This window comes from Parathielavia appendiculata (assembly GCF_033297405.1).
Source record: "Parathielavia appendiculata strain CBS 731.68 unplaced genomic scaffold N657scaffold_5, whole genome shotgun sequence".
Lineage (NCBI taxonomy): Eukaryota > Fungi > Ascomycota > Sordariomycetes > Sordariales > Chaetomiaceae > Parathielavia > Parathielavia appendiculata.
The window spans coordinates 1090093-1106039 of NW_026944224.1; the positions used below are offsets into that span (position 1 = coordinate 1090093).

Here is a 15947-nt window from a genome sequence, read left to right on the forward strand (position 1 = left end):
TGCCTTGATCCCTGAGTGTCGCTCGTCCACATCCAAACACCAGCGCTTCGAACAACACCTAACAACGCATGGAAGAGACGAAGCAGACCTGGGATATTCCTTTTGCAAGATGGCGCCATTACCCACCTTCCATGCACTGTTTGTCGGGAGCTTTGGTCTGATCATTCATCATCAATGGCTTGGCCTGTCCAAAAGGTTGTATTGAGTCAGCTGCAGTGGCGGAGAACGGCTCCTTGCCGCAGAGGCCCCATCCACCACCCCTAGTCTCCCGCTGCACCCCAAAGGCGACTGGGGACCGCATTTTCGGCAGACAGTCCGTTTCAACGAGTAGGATGTCGTTCAATGGGTTGTGGATTTCTTCTGCAGACAAGGGCCCTGCCCCTCCTCAACGTTCTGGATTTCTGTGCTACCTTAGCCATTCCTTATTCATACACAAGACGTGACACATGGCCCCTGGAAAGCTTTTTCCATGTCTCTTACCCGTGGCACTTCGGCCTCAGCGCCAGTTCGTTGTGCCCTTCTGAATCATTTGCCAATCGTTTCCCGCCCCTAGCACATATGTTCGTTTCTCTCTGTTGCTGTACTGTCTTGGTCCCGGCGCAGTGGCGACCTTGATACCTCGCCGCCCCTCTCATCGTCTGCAGAGTCTACGGAACAACAACCGATTGCAAGAAGACAGGGCATTTGTGGACAGGTATGATCTGCACGAATTATCACTTGTTTCGGCGTCTTTGATCTTGGCGTCTCTCTTAACAGAACCCGTCCGCCCCCTCGTAAACTTCCGGCTCTCCCCACGCTCCCCTTACCATACTCTCTTCCTTTTTGGTGCTGGGCATTCCATCAGGTGCTTGGTTGACTGACCATCACCGCCTCGCTGCCGCGTGGCAAATGCAGGCTCCATATCCATTCCTTGATATTCCTCTTCGACCAATATCCTTCTCGACTGTCGTGACATGGACCTTCGTCGCCGGTTCAGCAGGCTCTGATACCGAGATCTTTACGGATTGATTCTTCATCGACGTTTAATCGCTGGACTTTTCGAAGGTACTGGGCATCGCCTGCCCACTGGAGAGGGGCTTGAGACGAAGCCATTGGGAATAAGAGACCAAACTCTCGAGAGAGGTTTTGGAGGGGACTTAACGGGATACGCGCGCTGGGAGGCGGCGAAAAGGACACCGAGGCCCGGCATGGCGAGCTACGGAGGATACGATGGCTATCGGGGTAGCCCAGGGTCAATGAAGCAGTCGGAGCGATCAAGATGGACGCCCCTGACGCGCATGTTGCTGTCGGGCGAGATGACGCAGGAGAAGCAAAAAGAGCTGACTCCACGGGAGAAGTTTGACCGATGGATGGTGAACGAAGGCTACCGGCGAATGTAGGTCTCAGCTGATTTCAGCCTGCCGTGGTTACTACCCTGAGTTTGAAGCTGACCGGTCAACACAGTTTCGTCTTTGTGTTCATGTTCCTCCACGCCGCCGTGTTCGCGCTCAGCTTCGTCCACTTCACACTCAAGGACAGTTTACAGACTGCTCGTGAGACATTTGGGCCGACATTTATGATTGCACGGTCAGCGGCGCTCGTCCTCCACGTTGATGTCGCCCTGATCCTCTTCCCGGTCTGCCGCACGCTCATCTCGCTGGCTAGGCAGACACCACTCAACGGCATCATCCAGTTCGACAAAAACATCACATTCCACATCACCACCGCATGGTCCATTTTCTTCTTCTCCTGGGTGCACACGATTGCCCACTGGAACAACTTTGCACAGATCGCGGCGAAAAACAACCTTGGCTTTTATGGGTTCTTGCTGGCTAACTTGGCGTCGGGGCCGGGCTGGACCGGGTACGTGATGCTCATCGCCCTGACGGGCATGGTCATCACCTCGGTCGAAAAGACGCGGCGCGCAAACTACGAACGATTCTGGTACACACATCACATGTTCATCGTCTTCTTCTTCTTCTGGTCCATCCACGGCGCGTTCTGCATGATCCAGCCCGACTTTGCGCCATTTTGCACCTCGGTCGGCGCCTCGGCCATCGGCGTCTTCTGGCAGTATTGGATGTACGGCGGCTTTGCCTACCTCGCCGAGCGCATCGCTCGCGAGATCCGCGGGAGGCACAGGACGTACATCTCGAAGGTCATTCAGCACCCTAGCAACGTGTGCGAGATTCAGATCAAGAAAGAGCACATCAAGACGAGAGCCGGGCAGTACATCTTCTTCTGCTGCCCCGCGGTCTCGCTGTGGCAATACCACCCGTTTACCTTGACCAGCGCGCCCGAAGAGGATTACATTTCGATTCACATGCGTGTGGTGGGCGACTTCACCCGCGCGGTTGCCGAGACGCTTGGTTGTGAGTTCGACAAAAAGAAGAGCGAGTCGTCCAAAGTCGTGGGCGTCAACCAGGACAACGACGGGGTGGATCCGGCGCTGCGGCGGGTGCTCCCGCGCGTCTACATTGACGGGCCGTTTGGGTCGGCATCCGAGGACGTGTTCAAGTACGAGATTGCGATCCTGTGCGGCGCCGGCATCGGCGTGACGCCCTTCGCCTCAATCCTCAAGTCGATCTGGTACCGCATGAACTACCCGCAAAAGAAGACGCGGCTGAGTAAGGTGTATTTCTTTTGGATCTGCAGAGACTTTGGCTCCTTTGAGTGGTTCCGGTCTCTGCTCCTGGCTATTGAGGCGCAGGACGTGGACAACCGGATCGAAATCCACACGTATTTGACGGCCAAGATCAAGGTCGACGACGCGACGAATATCATGATCAACGATGCCAACGCCGACAAGGATACGATTACGGGCCTCCGGTCGCCGACCAACTTTGGCCGACCCAACTGGGATATGATCTTTAGAGGAATCAGGAAACTGCACACACCCGCCGAGGCCGGCGTGTTCTTCTGCGGTCCCAAGGGGTTGGGCAGCACATTGCATATTTACTGCAATAAGTACAGCGAGCCCGGGTAAGTGAACTTCTCAAGCGCAGCTGCATTTCTTCTGCCTGGCACTAACAGGGAGTTTTAGGTTCAACTTTGTTTGGGGCAAGGAGAACTTCTGATCCATGTGGAGTGCTCTTTTCTGCTTCCCCGTCGCTCCATTGCGCCGATTTCTCGTCAGCTGGCGCGGGCAGTGCAGGCGATGGTTGCTCTCTACACCAACGGGGGGGCGCGGGACGCCAACACAAAGCTTGCACGTTTGCCTGTCTTTTTAGATAACAGTACCTATTCCTGGGTGGAAGACGACCAAATCCTCGGCATCTCGCTGACTACGTTGGATAAGGCTGCTGCCAACCTCGTGCGCCGAGTGTTGGAATTAGGTATGATACCCGCGGCTAGCGAGCCTTCAGGGAGGGACTTTAAAGACGTGGCACTCTTACGGGGGAGGAGGGGAGGTTGACATCCCTTCACTGGACCGGCACCACCAACCAGCTTGCTACGCGGTTCGCACTGAAAACATATACTGTTCTCTAGTCGTCGGCGCTTGTATTGTCGTATGTTTGGATTACATCACGGCTTAATAGATACTGGTCGGCATCTTGGAACGAGAGCTGCCCGAGTTAGAGTTTATGGTACATAACTGTTTCGAATAGCTACATCGTATTTAGCTCATTTGCCATTCATGGCGGAGTGTTGCATCACGATGATGACCGTTTCGAGATCCATGCTGTTGTTGCCGGTGTCTGCCGTCAGTTCTACTCTGTCTAGTGCCGGGCAATTCGTACACATCGCATGCGCAAGCTCTGGGGGAGTATGGTCGCAGGCTGAAGCTCTGAAATTGACGGAAGGGCACCACCAGGGCTAAGGTAATAGATAAGAATAGATCGCCCGTAATAAATCGCCCTGACTCTGCCATGGTGGTGCACTTCCGTCGATCTCTTATAAGTTTCAGCCTTGCGACCATACTCCCCCAAGAGCCAAACACCATGATTCATCGTAAGGTGCCGAACGGCTCAGAAAATAATGCCGTCCAATCCCTAATCGGCGCAACGTCAGGTTAATTTCACGAAGGGCGCCTGTACGGAGGAATTCGGCTGCTGAAGTATTCGTACTCTCTGAAGGCTTCAAGACTGCGCATCCTCGATGATTATAGCTTCAACTTGTGATACGGAGTAGAAACATTCCATCTTTCCAGCACCAATTGTGTTGTGTGTCCCCATCGCCCGAGAGCCATCTAATAGTAACTACGCTGTGACCCATGCAATGGAACTACGAAGCAGACCAGGGTTTAATTTGTCCCACTTTTATTTCGCGGCAGGGCGCGTCACACTCTGGGCGTACGACGCGATAACCGATTCCGTGACATCACGGAGCGGCTGATTCCAACCGTTCTCTCGACCCATTTCCGCTCAACCTGCGTGGACCGACCGGCACGCATTTCACAGTAAATTCTACGAAGAGTCTGGCCCTAACCTTCGCAAGTCTCGCAGAGAGAGAAGTCACAATGGGTATCAAAAACCTCTTTTCTATCATCAAGGAGGAAGCCCCAGAGGCCGTCAAAGAGGGCGAAATCAAAAATCAGTTCGGCCGTAAGGTCGCCATTGTAAGTAGAAGTGCCTGCAATCTTTTTTTTCAAGTCTGGTTAACAAGTTCCTAGGATGCGTACGGACTCAATCAGCTGTGCCAAACCCCTTGCTGTATCTGACCGATTGATAGTTCGATGAGCATCTACAGCTTCCTGATCGCCGTGCGATCTGACGGCCAGCAGCTGATGAACGATAGCGGCGAGACAACATCGCATTTGATGGGCATGTTCTACCGCACCCTTCGCATGGTTGACAACGGAATCAAACCGCTCTACGTGTTCGACGGCGCGCCGCCCAAGCTCAAGTCGGGCGAGCTGGCAAGGCGGTTCCAGCGAAAACAAGAGGCGAACGAGGGGCTCGAGGAGGCGAAGGAGACGGGCACGGCCGAGGACGTGGAGAAGTTCTCTCGCCGGACGGTGCGCGTAACAAAGGAGCACAATGCCGAGTGTCAGCGACTGCTCAAGCTGATGGGCATCCCCTACATTGTCGCGCCCACCGAGGCCGAGGCGCAGTGCGCGGTGCTGGCGCGCGCTGGCAAGGTCTACGCTGCCGCCAGCGAGGACATGGACACCCTCTGCTTCAACACCCCGATTCTTCTGCGCCATCTTACCTTTAGCGAGCAGCGCAAGGAACCGATCCAGGAAATCCATCTCGACAAGGTATTGGAAGGCCTGAACATGGAGCGGAAACAGGTATGTCGCGCTTTTTACCCTGGTCCGATAAACCGCTACGGGAGCGTTGCCAACGTTTATGCCTTACCGTCTCACAGTTTGTCGACCTCTGCATCCTGCTCGGTTGCGACTACCTCGACCCGATCCCCAAGGTCGGCCCCTCGACGGCCCTCAAACTGATCCGGGAACACGGGACGCTCGAAAAGGTGGTCGAGTTCATGAAGAACGACCCCAAGAATCGGTACGCGGTGCCCGAGGACTGGCCGTTCGAGGACGCGCGGGACCTCTTCTTCTCGCCCGACGTGCGGCCGGCCGACGACCCGCTGTGCGATTTCAAGTGGGACAAGCCCGACATCGAGGGGCTCGTGCAGTTCCTGGTGCACGAGAAGGCCTTCTCGGAGGACCGGGTGCGCGCGGGCGGGGCGCGCCTCGAGAAGAACCTCAAGAGCTCGCAGCAGTCGCGCATCGAGGGGTTTTTCAAGGTGCTGCCCAAAACGGAAAAGGAAAAAGCGGCGCATAAGCGCAAGCTAGAGGAGCAGAACGAAGCCAAGAAGAAGAGGATCAAGGAGGAGAAGAAGGAGAAGGCCAAGCTGAAGGCCAAGCCTCGCGGGACTGCGTAATGGGAACAACGCTGGTGGTTCAAAGGTCAATATTTTTGAGGGAAGAGGGCTTCCTCCTTTTTACGATGGCATTTGCAAGATGCATCTTGCTTAGGTTTCGCTTTCTCATAAACGGGCAAAAGGGTTGGCTCGGCGTTGCTGGCGTTCACAGGTCGGGACGACAAGCTGATGGAGGCTTCGAGCCCGGTTGCTTAGGTGTCACCGGTGAGGCATCGCTGCCCCGGGCTTCACAGTACAATAATTGCACACAACACAATGCTCCATGAGTTCCATTGCGTTTTTGATGGTTGTCGCATTTACTACATTGGCAGCGTGTCAACTCTTACACGTACCGATCATCGACACCCTATTCGAGTCATTGTACCTCCGTACGGCCAATTCCGTCGTCTGTTGGCGGCAGGTCCACTTTTGCCTCGGCTCGTCAGGCCTGGTAATCCGACGCACTGTCATTGGTTTGGGAATGCCATGACATCAGCCGAGGACTGGGCTGCTCAGAGAGGGTTTGCAAGCGGTTGCGACTGTCTGTCACATGCAAGTTCCCGTCCAGCAGTGCGCTCGGCAGTCAGAGTGTGGAGTTGGTTAAAGTAACCGAAATATGGATGTCCAGGCAGTGAAAAAGAGCAAAGCTTTAGAGAGAAGTATGCGCAGCGAGGGATGCCAGTCAATTTCTCGGCTCGGCTCATGTCTCCCAGAGAGAACCAAAACTGGGACGCGGGGCCGGGTCAGGATTCAGGACTGTGTGGCGTGGATTGCTGAATCGATGTCGCCGGGGTTGGAAAGTCGTATGTACGAGTACATACGGATTACACTACTGCTTCATTAGCGAGAGCCAGCGAACGAATACAATTACCACCGGACATGTGCAGCGAGTACCTTAACCACCCGCAACGGGCAGTGAGGCCTAAAACGGAGGGGCCATGTGCCCCAGATTTGAACCATTCCCCGGGACCCCAGAGTGTCCCACTTCCGCCGTCTCAGGTTCACATGTGATCGCGAAGATCCCCATCCAGGCCCTTGAATGCCGGTCTTTTATTGCGCCGTCCTCTTCCACCCGCTCGCCACCAACCTCCTCCCGATCTCATCTCTTTATTCTTTCCCACCTCCCACAATCATTAATTTCAACGTCCAGTCTGGGTGACCGCGAGTATACACGCAGCAGCAGTACTACCTTAGCCACCCAGTTCGATCGCCATGTCCAAGACCTTCAGTCAGAGCGACGTCGCGTCGCACAACAAGCCAGACTCATTGTGGATCGTGGTCGACGGCGACGTCTATGATCTCACCAAATTTCAAGAGGACCATCCGGGTACGTACCCGCTCAATGCGCAACCCCGATACTTCGCTTAGATCCTAACAATGGTATGGTGATGCAGGCGGCAAGAAGATCCTCCAGAGAGTCGCCGGCAAGGATGCGTCTAAGCAGTTCTGGAAATATCACAACGAGGGCATCCTCAAGAAGTACCAGAAGCAACTTCAGATTGGCTCGCTAGACACCAAGCCAAAGCCGGCTGCCCCTCCGGCTCCCGCGCCAGCCCCCAAAAAGGAGGCGCCTAAGCCGAAGCCTGCTGCTGCTTCTGCGGCTGCTCCCGCCGAGCAGGCCGAGGCTCTTGAGCCCTTTGGCCAACAAATTCCTTTCTCGGACCCGAGTTGGTATCAAGGTGTGAGTAGTTCCCGTTCTAGGAAAAACCGTACCCTAAGGTATTGCGTTGTTCAAGTTACTGACGTTCCCTGCGCTCGCAGTACCACTCGCCCTACTTCAACGAGACACATGCCGCTCTCCGAGCCGAGGTCCGCGAGTGGATCGAGACGGAGATCGAGCCCCACGTCACCGAGTGGGACGAGAAGAAGATGGTGCCTCCCGAGGTCTACAAGGAGATGGGCCGCCGCGGTTATCTGGCCGGCCTGCTTGGCACACACTACCAGAAGGACTACGTCCAGAACCCCATTAAGTCGGTGCCGGCCGACAAATGGGATCTCTTCCACGAACTGCTGCTCACGGACGAGCTCAGCCGCGTCGGCTCGGGCGGTTTTGTCTGGAACGTCATCGGAGGCTTCGGGATTGGATGCCCGCCCCTGGTCAAGTTCGGCAAGAAGTCGCTGGTCGACCGCATCCTGCCCGGCATCCTCAACGGAGACAAGCGCATCTGCCTGGCCATCACGGAGCCGGACGCCGGCAGCGACGTGGCCAACCTGACGTGCGAGGCCAAGCTCAGTGAGGACGGCAAGCACTACATTGTCAACGGCGAGAAAAAGTGGATCACCAACGGCATTTGGTGCGACTATTTCACCACGGCGGTGCGCACCGGGGGGCCGGGCATGAACGGCGTATCGCTGCTGCTGATCGAGCGCGACTTTGGCGGCGTGTCGACGCGCCGCATGGACTGCCAGGGCGTGTGGTCGAGCGGCACGACCTACATCACGTTCGAGGATGTCAAGGTGCCCGTCGAGAACCTGATCGGCAAGGAGAACCAGGGGTTCCGCGTCATCATGACAAACTTTAACCACGAGCGCATCGGCATCATCATCCAGTGCCTGCGCTTTTCGCGCGTGTGCTTCGAGGAGTCGGTCAAGTACGCCAACAAGCGCAGGACATTTGGCAAGAAGCTCATTGACCACCCCGTCATCCGCCTCAAGCTGGCCCACATGGCCCGCCAGATCGAGGCCAGCTACAACTGGCTCGAGAACCTCATCTACCAGTGCGAGAAAATGGGCGAGACCGAGGCCATGCTGCGCCTGGGCGGCCCCATCGCCTCGCTCAAGGCCCAGGCTACCGTGACCTTTGAGTTTTGCGCCCGTGAAGCCTCGCAAATTTTTGGCGGCCTGTCGTACTCGCGCGGTGGCCAGGGTGGCAAGGTCGAGCGCCTGTACCGCGACGTCCGCGCCTATGCCATCCCCGGCGGCAGCGAGGAGATCATGCTGGACCTGAGCATACGCCAGAGCATGAGGGTCCATAAGATGCTGGGGATGAAGCTGTAAATGGATAAGTGGGAGCAAAAGGAGTAGAAGGGCTTGGGTGGTAACTGTGGTCGTTGGAGCCGAATAAATGTACTTATATATATATCTGTTTGACCTGCATTCTCCTTCTCTGTTTTGGTCGGGATGGTCATGTTGGATACGTTTTGCCTTTTTCCTATGAGCGATATGACAGGAAGAGCACCGCCAATAGACTGGGCGGCGTACCGGAAATCTGAAATTACTTTATTTATCGGGTCTGTTGCCCGTTGCATGTAACCCGACGTTCATGAACTGCAGGAAAAAGGCCACTGCCGCTTCTGACGTGCGTTGGTGGATATTGGGCTGGGTTGTCTCTGTAACTTTCTAGTAGGTTCCTGTTGTCGACTTACTGGCAACCTCTCAGATCATGAACGGGTCTTCCCTATCATGCTAAGGTACCGACCGGTAACGAAACATCTCAAGAGTGCTGTCAATAGGGATGTCATCGGAGCCACCTCTATAGAATTCCTGATTCGTGATCCTGGACGTTGCGACGGAAAAAATAAGGTAGAAATAAAACGATGGGGGATGCATAGCTTGAAGAGTCTTAAGGCTAGGTAACGTTAGCGATCTGAAGGTGGCCGATAAAGGAGCGAGGAAAGCAGCTGGCTAGAGTAACTCTCAGAAGTAGAACAATGTAGGTGATGTGTAAGAATCATTACAGCTGTTCATAAACAGCCTCTTGGGATGATACATCATGGTAGAAGGGAACGTTGTTAGAAAGGGTTGCAGACGTACCGGTTTGAAGCAGCTAAAGAGAGCAAAGATAGAAATGTCCGCAACACTGTCGACAAGCCGTGTTCCACAACAAATCACTCGCGGGTAAGCACTGCCGCATGTTAGCGGACCTGAAACCCCTCAGTAATGAGAAACAGATGCAATTTGTTTTGGTAGCATCAGAAATAGAACAATGTAGGTGAATTGGTATAATCATGACAGCTGTTCATAAACAGCCTCTAAGGAGAAATCATCACTTGCAGGAGGGAAGAACGGAATAAGGTGCCACATACCTTGCACAAGCGAACGAAGATTCCGCACGATGCAACAGAAACTCTCCCAGCCATCTTCCTTGATGGTACAGCCTTGCCATTCTCTAAGGAGAGGCAGCCCGTATGTCTCCTGCTATATATACACAGCCCACAGCAGGCCACGTTTGGCCGTTCCTTCATGCGGCATCGGGGTCGGCGCAGACGGGGTTGATGTCAATGCCGTACCTCTCCTTGATTCGCTCTCGCCTCCGCTCCTCATATCCCGGCGGTCGGATACCTTGGAGCCAGAAGGTGAGTTATGGACAGAAGAGAAAGCATTGGGGTTGCGGGACAAGGGTACGCACCTCTGCCCTCGCCAATCTCGGCTATCGTCTCTTCAATCGGCCTCCTCCTGTTCTTGCGCAACATCTCTTTCCGCTCGTACTCGTCCACTTGGGGAGCGTTCCAGTATCCCCTCAAAGTACCGCCTGTGAACTCGAATGCTGCGCAGGACACGGCGGTGAGGGCGCCATAGCCAAGGATGCGTGGCATGCGTCCGGCTGCAGGGAGTTTCGATCGTCAGCTTCGTCAGACCCCGGAAATTGTTGTAGGAAGGACCTTACTCCTGAGACCAATAACGGCACCGGCAACGAAGCCACCAATGCCGTGGTTCCAGTAATCCTCCTTCTCGCGTAGGTTCGCAGAGGCAACGCGGGTGAACTCGTAGGCGCCGCCGACAAGCGCTGAGAGGACAAGGTCAGCAAAGCACGTAGAGAGTTCCGAGACGCGAAGAGCGTACTAAAGGTGGCGATGACGCCGCCGTTCTTGGTGAAGGTGGTCCAGGGCCCGACGTTCTTCCTTGCGAGCGAGTTCTTCACGGCGGCGAAGAGAAGACCGGCGCCGCCAAAAACCATGCTGTTGTATAAACCGGAATGGATGGCATCCTTGGGATGGTAGTGGTCGTCCTCGGCCGGCGCCATGTTGCCGGCTGTTGTTGGGTAGAGCTGTTTGCGAGCTGGTTGCAGGCAGGAGGGTCAAAACTCCAGTCGATGTCAGTTGACGGTTAATCGGCCGGTGGGTGATTGGAAATGGAGCCAGAGAGCAGCCAATTCAAAGGCCGGGATTGGTTGGAGAAGACTCAGTGGGGCACTTAAACACACATACACAAGGGAAGGCTTGGCGAAGCCAAGCTTCAACGCTCACCGGGCCGTCCAAGCTCATTCACTTCAAGAGGCCTGAAGCTGACAACAGCTCCTTCCCAGGCTGTTGTCGTCGGGAGGCGACTTGGGATTCGTCAGCCTGGTCTTCGGTTGATGCTGTCTTCTACCATCGCTTGCATGCTGGACGACTTCCAAAGGCTGCTGTGCTCTCTTCATTCATTTCTTTCCGTATCATCAGGAACAAGGTACGGTAGCGGGGCATCTGTTTGATTCCTCGCCGCCACACCAAAGCATCGCATTCCTCCTTATGTCCATCTCCCAACCACATGCTGATCTCGCATCCGAGTCCATCTCATACCGTCTCGCACCGAGGTTCGTGCTCTGAATCAGCCCCATGGTTTGTATCATCAGTCCGCTCAGACTTTTGTTGTGCCTTGCAGAATAGCCGCCAGTCAACACTCGAACCCGTCCGCTTCCCTTTGCTCTGGCTTGTCTCATCAAGACAATCCCCCGGTCTAAAGGACGCGAGCAACAACGAGCAATCTGCTCCCATCATCAGAGTGTCCATTTTTGGTCTGAAAACCGCAGACAATCTTATCTTTGCGAGTGTTCAAAAGTACATAACCCCCACTTTTGTGTGCCAGACCCTCGTCTTCCTTGTAACACCCGACCTTTCTTTGATCCCCCTTCTACCTGCGCCGTCACCATGTCTGTCGACCAAGTTGCAGCCCAAGTTACTGGGCTGACCATTACCAATCCATTGTCACTTGCTAACTCGCCCTCTCTAGTGGCGAAAGCGACGGAATTGGGACAACCCGAAAAAGGTGAGCAAACCTTCCCCTGCCCCAGGCCAACCCCCAACCATTGGACGCTCATCAAACTTCAGGCGGACGACTGGCCTCCAGGCTTGTCCACGACTGGCTCTCTGGTCGCCCCGTGGCTGATAAGGAATGGCGGGGCCAGATGGACCCAGCGCTCTTTCAGAGCGAGCCTCCTACCGAATGCCCTCCGCTGCGCGTCTTTCCCCCTCGTCCCGACGCAGGCCATGATCACGACCTCGTGATCATCCCCTCGCAGAGCTATGATGATGCACACGATCCGGAGGGCCAGGGCAGATCTCTGCTCTCCTGTATGTGCAGGTACTGCCGCTACCACTTTGTTTTCCACGTCATCCCTTCGGTCCGCGAGGATGCCACGGCACACTTGCAACACCACTTCCGTGTGCAGGACACGAGCTGGCACCACTTCGAGGACTCCGAAGTGCCCGAGCCTTGCAAACAGAACCCTCCTCATGGCCAGATCCAATATGCCTGCACGGTGTGCGGGATTGCTGTGCACCTCGACATATCTTCACCTCGTCTGAAACCCATGTGGATCAAGATGATCACGGACGATAATAGGATTAAGGAGTCCCTGAGGCTGGCTAAAGAGCGAGACCCGACCCGCTACGCGGACATCACGCCCGAGAAGGAGACCCTGTTCCGAACATCTGCCCTTGGCACCTTGCACCAGTATCTCAAGAATATAACCGACGACGATGGCAAGGGACCCCGTAAGAAGATCTCCCGGCGGAACAAGACCTTTCAGGTGCAGTTTGGCCGGGACTGCGACCACATCTTTCGATACCTGGGATTTGAGGAGTGGACCGACGAGGTCACCGGAGAGTCTTACATGCTTCCCCCGCGCCTGCAACCTCAAGAAGGCAAAACTCCCGTTGTGTCATTGAGGGCATTTTTCGAAGATGTAAGAAGCGAGGTGCAGAGCCTGCTGGACGACAAACCACCCTTGAACGGCCAGCCTGTTGTCAAGCCGATCTCGTCAGCCCGCGATCAACTGGAGAAGGCTCTCGGCTGCGACAGGAGTCACCGTTCCTTGAGCACGCTATCCATTAGCTCGAGCGAGCTTCCGCATTTTACCACCTTGGGTGCGCCGATCGATGCAGACGATCCCCTGCTCAAGTTTGCCTACATCAGGCAGGTGGAAACGGATTCAGAGAGGGCACAAGCCTACCTGGAAGCACTCGGCACCCTCGCAGGTCGCCGGTCCGAAGATCTCCAACTGTTCGTCTTCAATCAGCAAGAGGTGATGTCTCCAAGTCAGAAGCGGGAGGCTGCGCCAGGAGCCGCGGATGCCAATCCGGTTGACAGAGCCTACGCCCATTTCGGTCTTACAAAGCACTACCCCCAGGACCCGGAATACATCATTCGCGTGTATCGGACCTACAGAGAGCAGTCTCCGGCACAGAAAGCAGACCACCGAGTCGCCTTGCTCGAGATTGGGAAAGACCAGGACAGCCAAGAAATTCGGGACGAGGTCTTCGGAAAACCGATGAAGATATCAGAAGCCTGCCAATTCCTAGGGGTTGAACCAGAATGGCCGATGGACTCCATTGCGGTCACTGCACAGAGCCTGTCGTCGGTATGTCGTGCAGCACCCAACCTGTGCGTTTTACGACTCAAGATACAGTACTAACACACTGGACGCAGGGGAAGGATCTGGACTACGTGGACCTTATCCTTTTAGCGCTCAACACTATTTCAAACCACCTGCCGGCAGATGACCCCAACCGTTCCGCTTTCGAAGGCGTCGTGGCTGAGCTACGATTTGGCCGCTTATCTCAGTTTACCTCATCGGGTGATGACCATGCTGGCGATACGGTCTCCGACCCTATGCGCTCTCATGAGGCCGTGGACTTTGATTTGCCCGTCGGGCTTGGTAATCTTCGAAATACCTGCTACCTCAACAGCATACTCCAGTATTTCTACTCTGTCAACGCTGTCAGAAACCTGGCGATCAACACCAACCTGCCTTCCCTGGAGCCGACGGAAGCGAACCTCGGCAACATCCTGCGCACAACTACCAGTAACAACAGTGACGGCTTAAGCCAGAGCCCACCCGACTTGGAAACCGGCAGAGCCTTTGTTGGTCATGAATGTAGGTTTCTCGCTCTATCCGTCATCGAGGGTTTGGTGAGCCGGCGCTGACTCGTTGTCTCTCAGTTACTCGCGAGTTGAGCACCCTTTTTCGAGAGTTGGATGCCACGGGCGATAGTTCAATTCGGCCTCGGCAACGCCTTGCCAATGCCGCTTTGCTCAGGCCGGAGAAGCTCCGCCATAGGTCAGCGGACTCTGAGGCCACTCAAGGTGCCAGTAGTAATGATGCGCCGCCACTGCCGCCCCGCGCTGCCGAGGGTTCCATCTCGGAGGCGCCAGGCGCATCTACGGACGTACCTATGGTGGATGTCGAGCGAACGGAAACCGCAAGTTCTGCTAGTTCGCAACAGACCTTGGTCAACCAGCCAGAGGGGGGAGGCGGCCCGGTTACCGCCTCTGAGGATCGGTGCGGCGACAAGGCCACCGCCGCGGCTGAGGCCTTCCCTACTGAACCAACGCCCTCTAACCCAACTGTCGGTGGCGCCACCCACGGAGGAGTGAAAATGTCAAAGCTCACTGTCGAGGAGCTGGCCGCGGAACTCGATAAGCCGAATGTTGGCTCCGATCAAATGGACGTCGACGAAGTTATGGGAAACGCAATTGATCACTTGCGGGCAGCATTCAAGGTTTCAAGCATTGGGAAATACGATGCCGCACCAGATCCCATCGAACAAGCTTTCTTCTCAACCTTCATTGACAACCGGAAGAAGATTGGGGAACCAGACTGGAATCGGACCAGACGATCTGACCGCTGGGTGACAGCGTACCCGGCCCAGTCAGGGACGCGGGACTTGTATGATGCCCTGGCCAACTCATTTGACCTCGAGCCGCTGCCGGGCGATCTCTTGTCGTTTACCACCATCGAACGACCCGCGCCTCATTTCCACATCTGCATCCAGCGATCTGACGGCGTCAGGAAGAACTCTAACCCTATCACTATCCCCGAGACGCTATATCTCGACCGCTTCATGCATATTGCGGACACTCAGTCTGTTCTTTTCAAAGCAAGGAAGCGCAAGTGGGACATCAAGGCGAGACTGAACGAGTTGGCAAACCCAGCGGCGAAGGAGGCCTTAGAGACCGCCAAAGCCGAATCGCAAGTCGCTGGCCGTTCGTCGAACCCTGGCACACGAAACGATGACCTTACTGAAGAGGAGGTCGATGGATTTCTTGTCATAGGAGGCCTAGGTTTCCAAGCCCAGGTCCCATCATCCATGGCGGACGTAGCCACTGGCCAGTCGAAATCAGACGGTACTGGTTTTAGTGAAGAGTTAAAGCAGCTGTTGAGCAAATACAATATTGAGGGACCCGATATACCCCAGAGGGGTGCCGCAGAACCGCCAGCAACAGCCCTTGAACCCGCCCCGGCACCGCCTGCGGACCTCGGTGGGTTCTGGGAGAGGTTCGTCGCGGAGGAAAACGAAGAGCGGGAGCGCCTGACGGCCGAGCGGGACAGCCTGTTCGGCGACGCCCACTCGGTGGCATACCGCCTCCACGCCGTGGTGTGTCACGCGGGGTCGACCGCCTCAGCGGGCCACTATTGGGTGTGGATCCACGACTTTGAGCGCGGCGTCTGGCGGAAATACAACGACGCCACCGTGACGGTCCACCCTTCGGGAGAGCAGGTCCTCGGAGAGCTCAATTCAAAGGGCGAGCCTTACTACCTTGCTTATGTCAAGGCGGATGAGGTAAACGAGCTTGTCAGTATCCCGCGCCGCCAGCCGCGGCCGCAGCAGGTGCTGCCCCCCGTACCGCCGCGTCCCGAGCGTACGTCGCAGGATACGGTCATGGCCGATGCTGGCCCGAGGGAGGACATGGTAGCGAGTGTGGAGCATCTTGAAGATGTCGAGATGGAGCCGCCTCCGTATAACATCCTGTAGACCGTGGTTGATCCTGTTTGTAGGAGGGCGATGGGTAGACAATAAGAGAGCGGATTCATGGAGAAGAGAGCCTGTGGTTGGAGTAGAAGATCTGGAAGGGGGCATACCTCCTCTTTACGCAAAGGCCCGTGTATGGTGCAGGGATGAATTCGAAGGAAGGGCGAATGCTGGTGGACAAAGAGCTGTGAGGACACGCGTAGG

At 55.7% G+C, this 15947-nt stretch overlaps 5 protein-coding genes across 5 annotated transcripts; 4 read left to right on the plus strand and 1 right to left on the minus strand.

Annotated features, from left to right (window-relative positions):
• The first annotated feature begins 932 nt into the window (after nt 1–932).
• N657DRAFT_392639 (uncharacterized protein) lies at nt 933–3051 on the plus strand. Its single transcript, XM_062787158.1, has 2 exons — nt 933–1375; nt 1444–3051. Exons 1-2 carry the CDS (start codon nt 1188–1190, stop codon nt 2963–2965), a joined length of 1710 nt encoding a protein of 569 aa, XP_062648230.1. The 5' UTR covers nt 933–1187; the 3' UTR covers nt 2966–3051.
• Nucleotides 3052–4357: 1306 nt separating this feature from the next.
• On the plus strand, nt 4358–6088 carry N657DRAFT_644696 (PIN domain-like protein). The gene is made up of 3 exons (XM_062792805.1): nt 4358–4537; nt 4646–5212; nt 5290–6088. Exons 1-3 carry the CDS (start codon nt 4439–4441, stop codon nt 5809–5811), a joined length of 1188 nt encoding a protein of 395 aa, XP_062648231.1. The 5' UTR covers nt 4358–4438; the 3' UTR covers nt 5812–6088.
• A 914-nt stretch (nt 6089–7002) lies between these two features.
• Nucleotides 7003–8787, plus strand: N657DRAFT_571016 (acyl-CoA dehydrogenase NM domain-like protein; the record flags this gene model as incomplete). The annotated part of the gene is made up of 3 exons (XM_062788780.1): nt 7003–7117; nt 7185–7471; nt 7552–8787. 3 exons carry the CDS (start codon nt 7003–7005, stop codon nt 8785–8787), a joined length of 1638 nt encoding a protein of 545 aa, XP_062648232.1.
• A 1183-nt stretch (nt 8788–9970) lies between these two features.
• On the minus strand, nt 9971–10753 carry N657DRAFT_571939 (uncharacterized protein; the record flags this gene model as incomplete). Its single annotated transcript, XM_062788847.1, has 4 exons — nt 9971–10071; nt 10139–10333; nt 10397–10516; nt 10573–10753. The coding sequence occupies 4 exons, from the start codon at nt 10751–10753 to the stop codon at nt 9971–9973; spliced, it is 597 nt and encodes a 198-aa protein (XP_062648233.1).
• A 686-nt stretch (nt 10754–11439) lies between these two features.
• N657DRAFT_392698 (cysteine proteinase) lies at nt 11440–15883 on the plus strand. The gene is made up of 5 exons (XM_062787159.1): nt 11440–11549; nt 11722–11757; nt 11820–13351; nt 13420–13867; nt 13933–15883. Coding segments are annotated over exons 1-5 (3831 nt in total). The 5' UTR covers nt 11440–11548; the 3' UTR covers nt 15747–15883.
• The last annotated feature ends 64 nt before the right edge of the window (nt 15884–15947 follow it).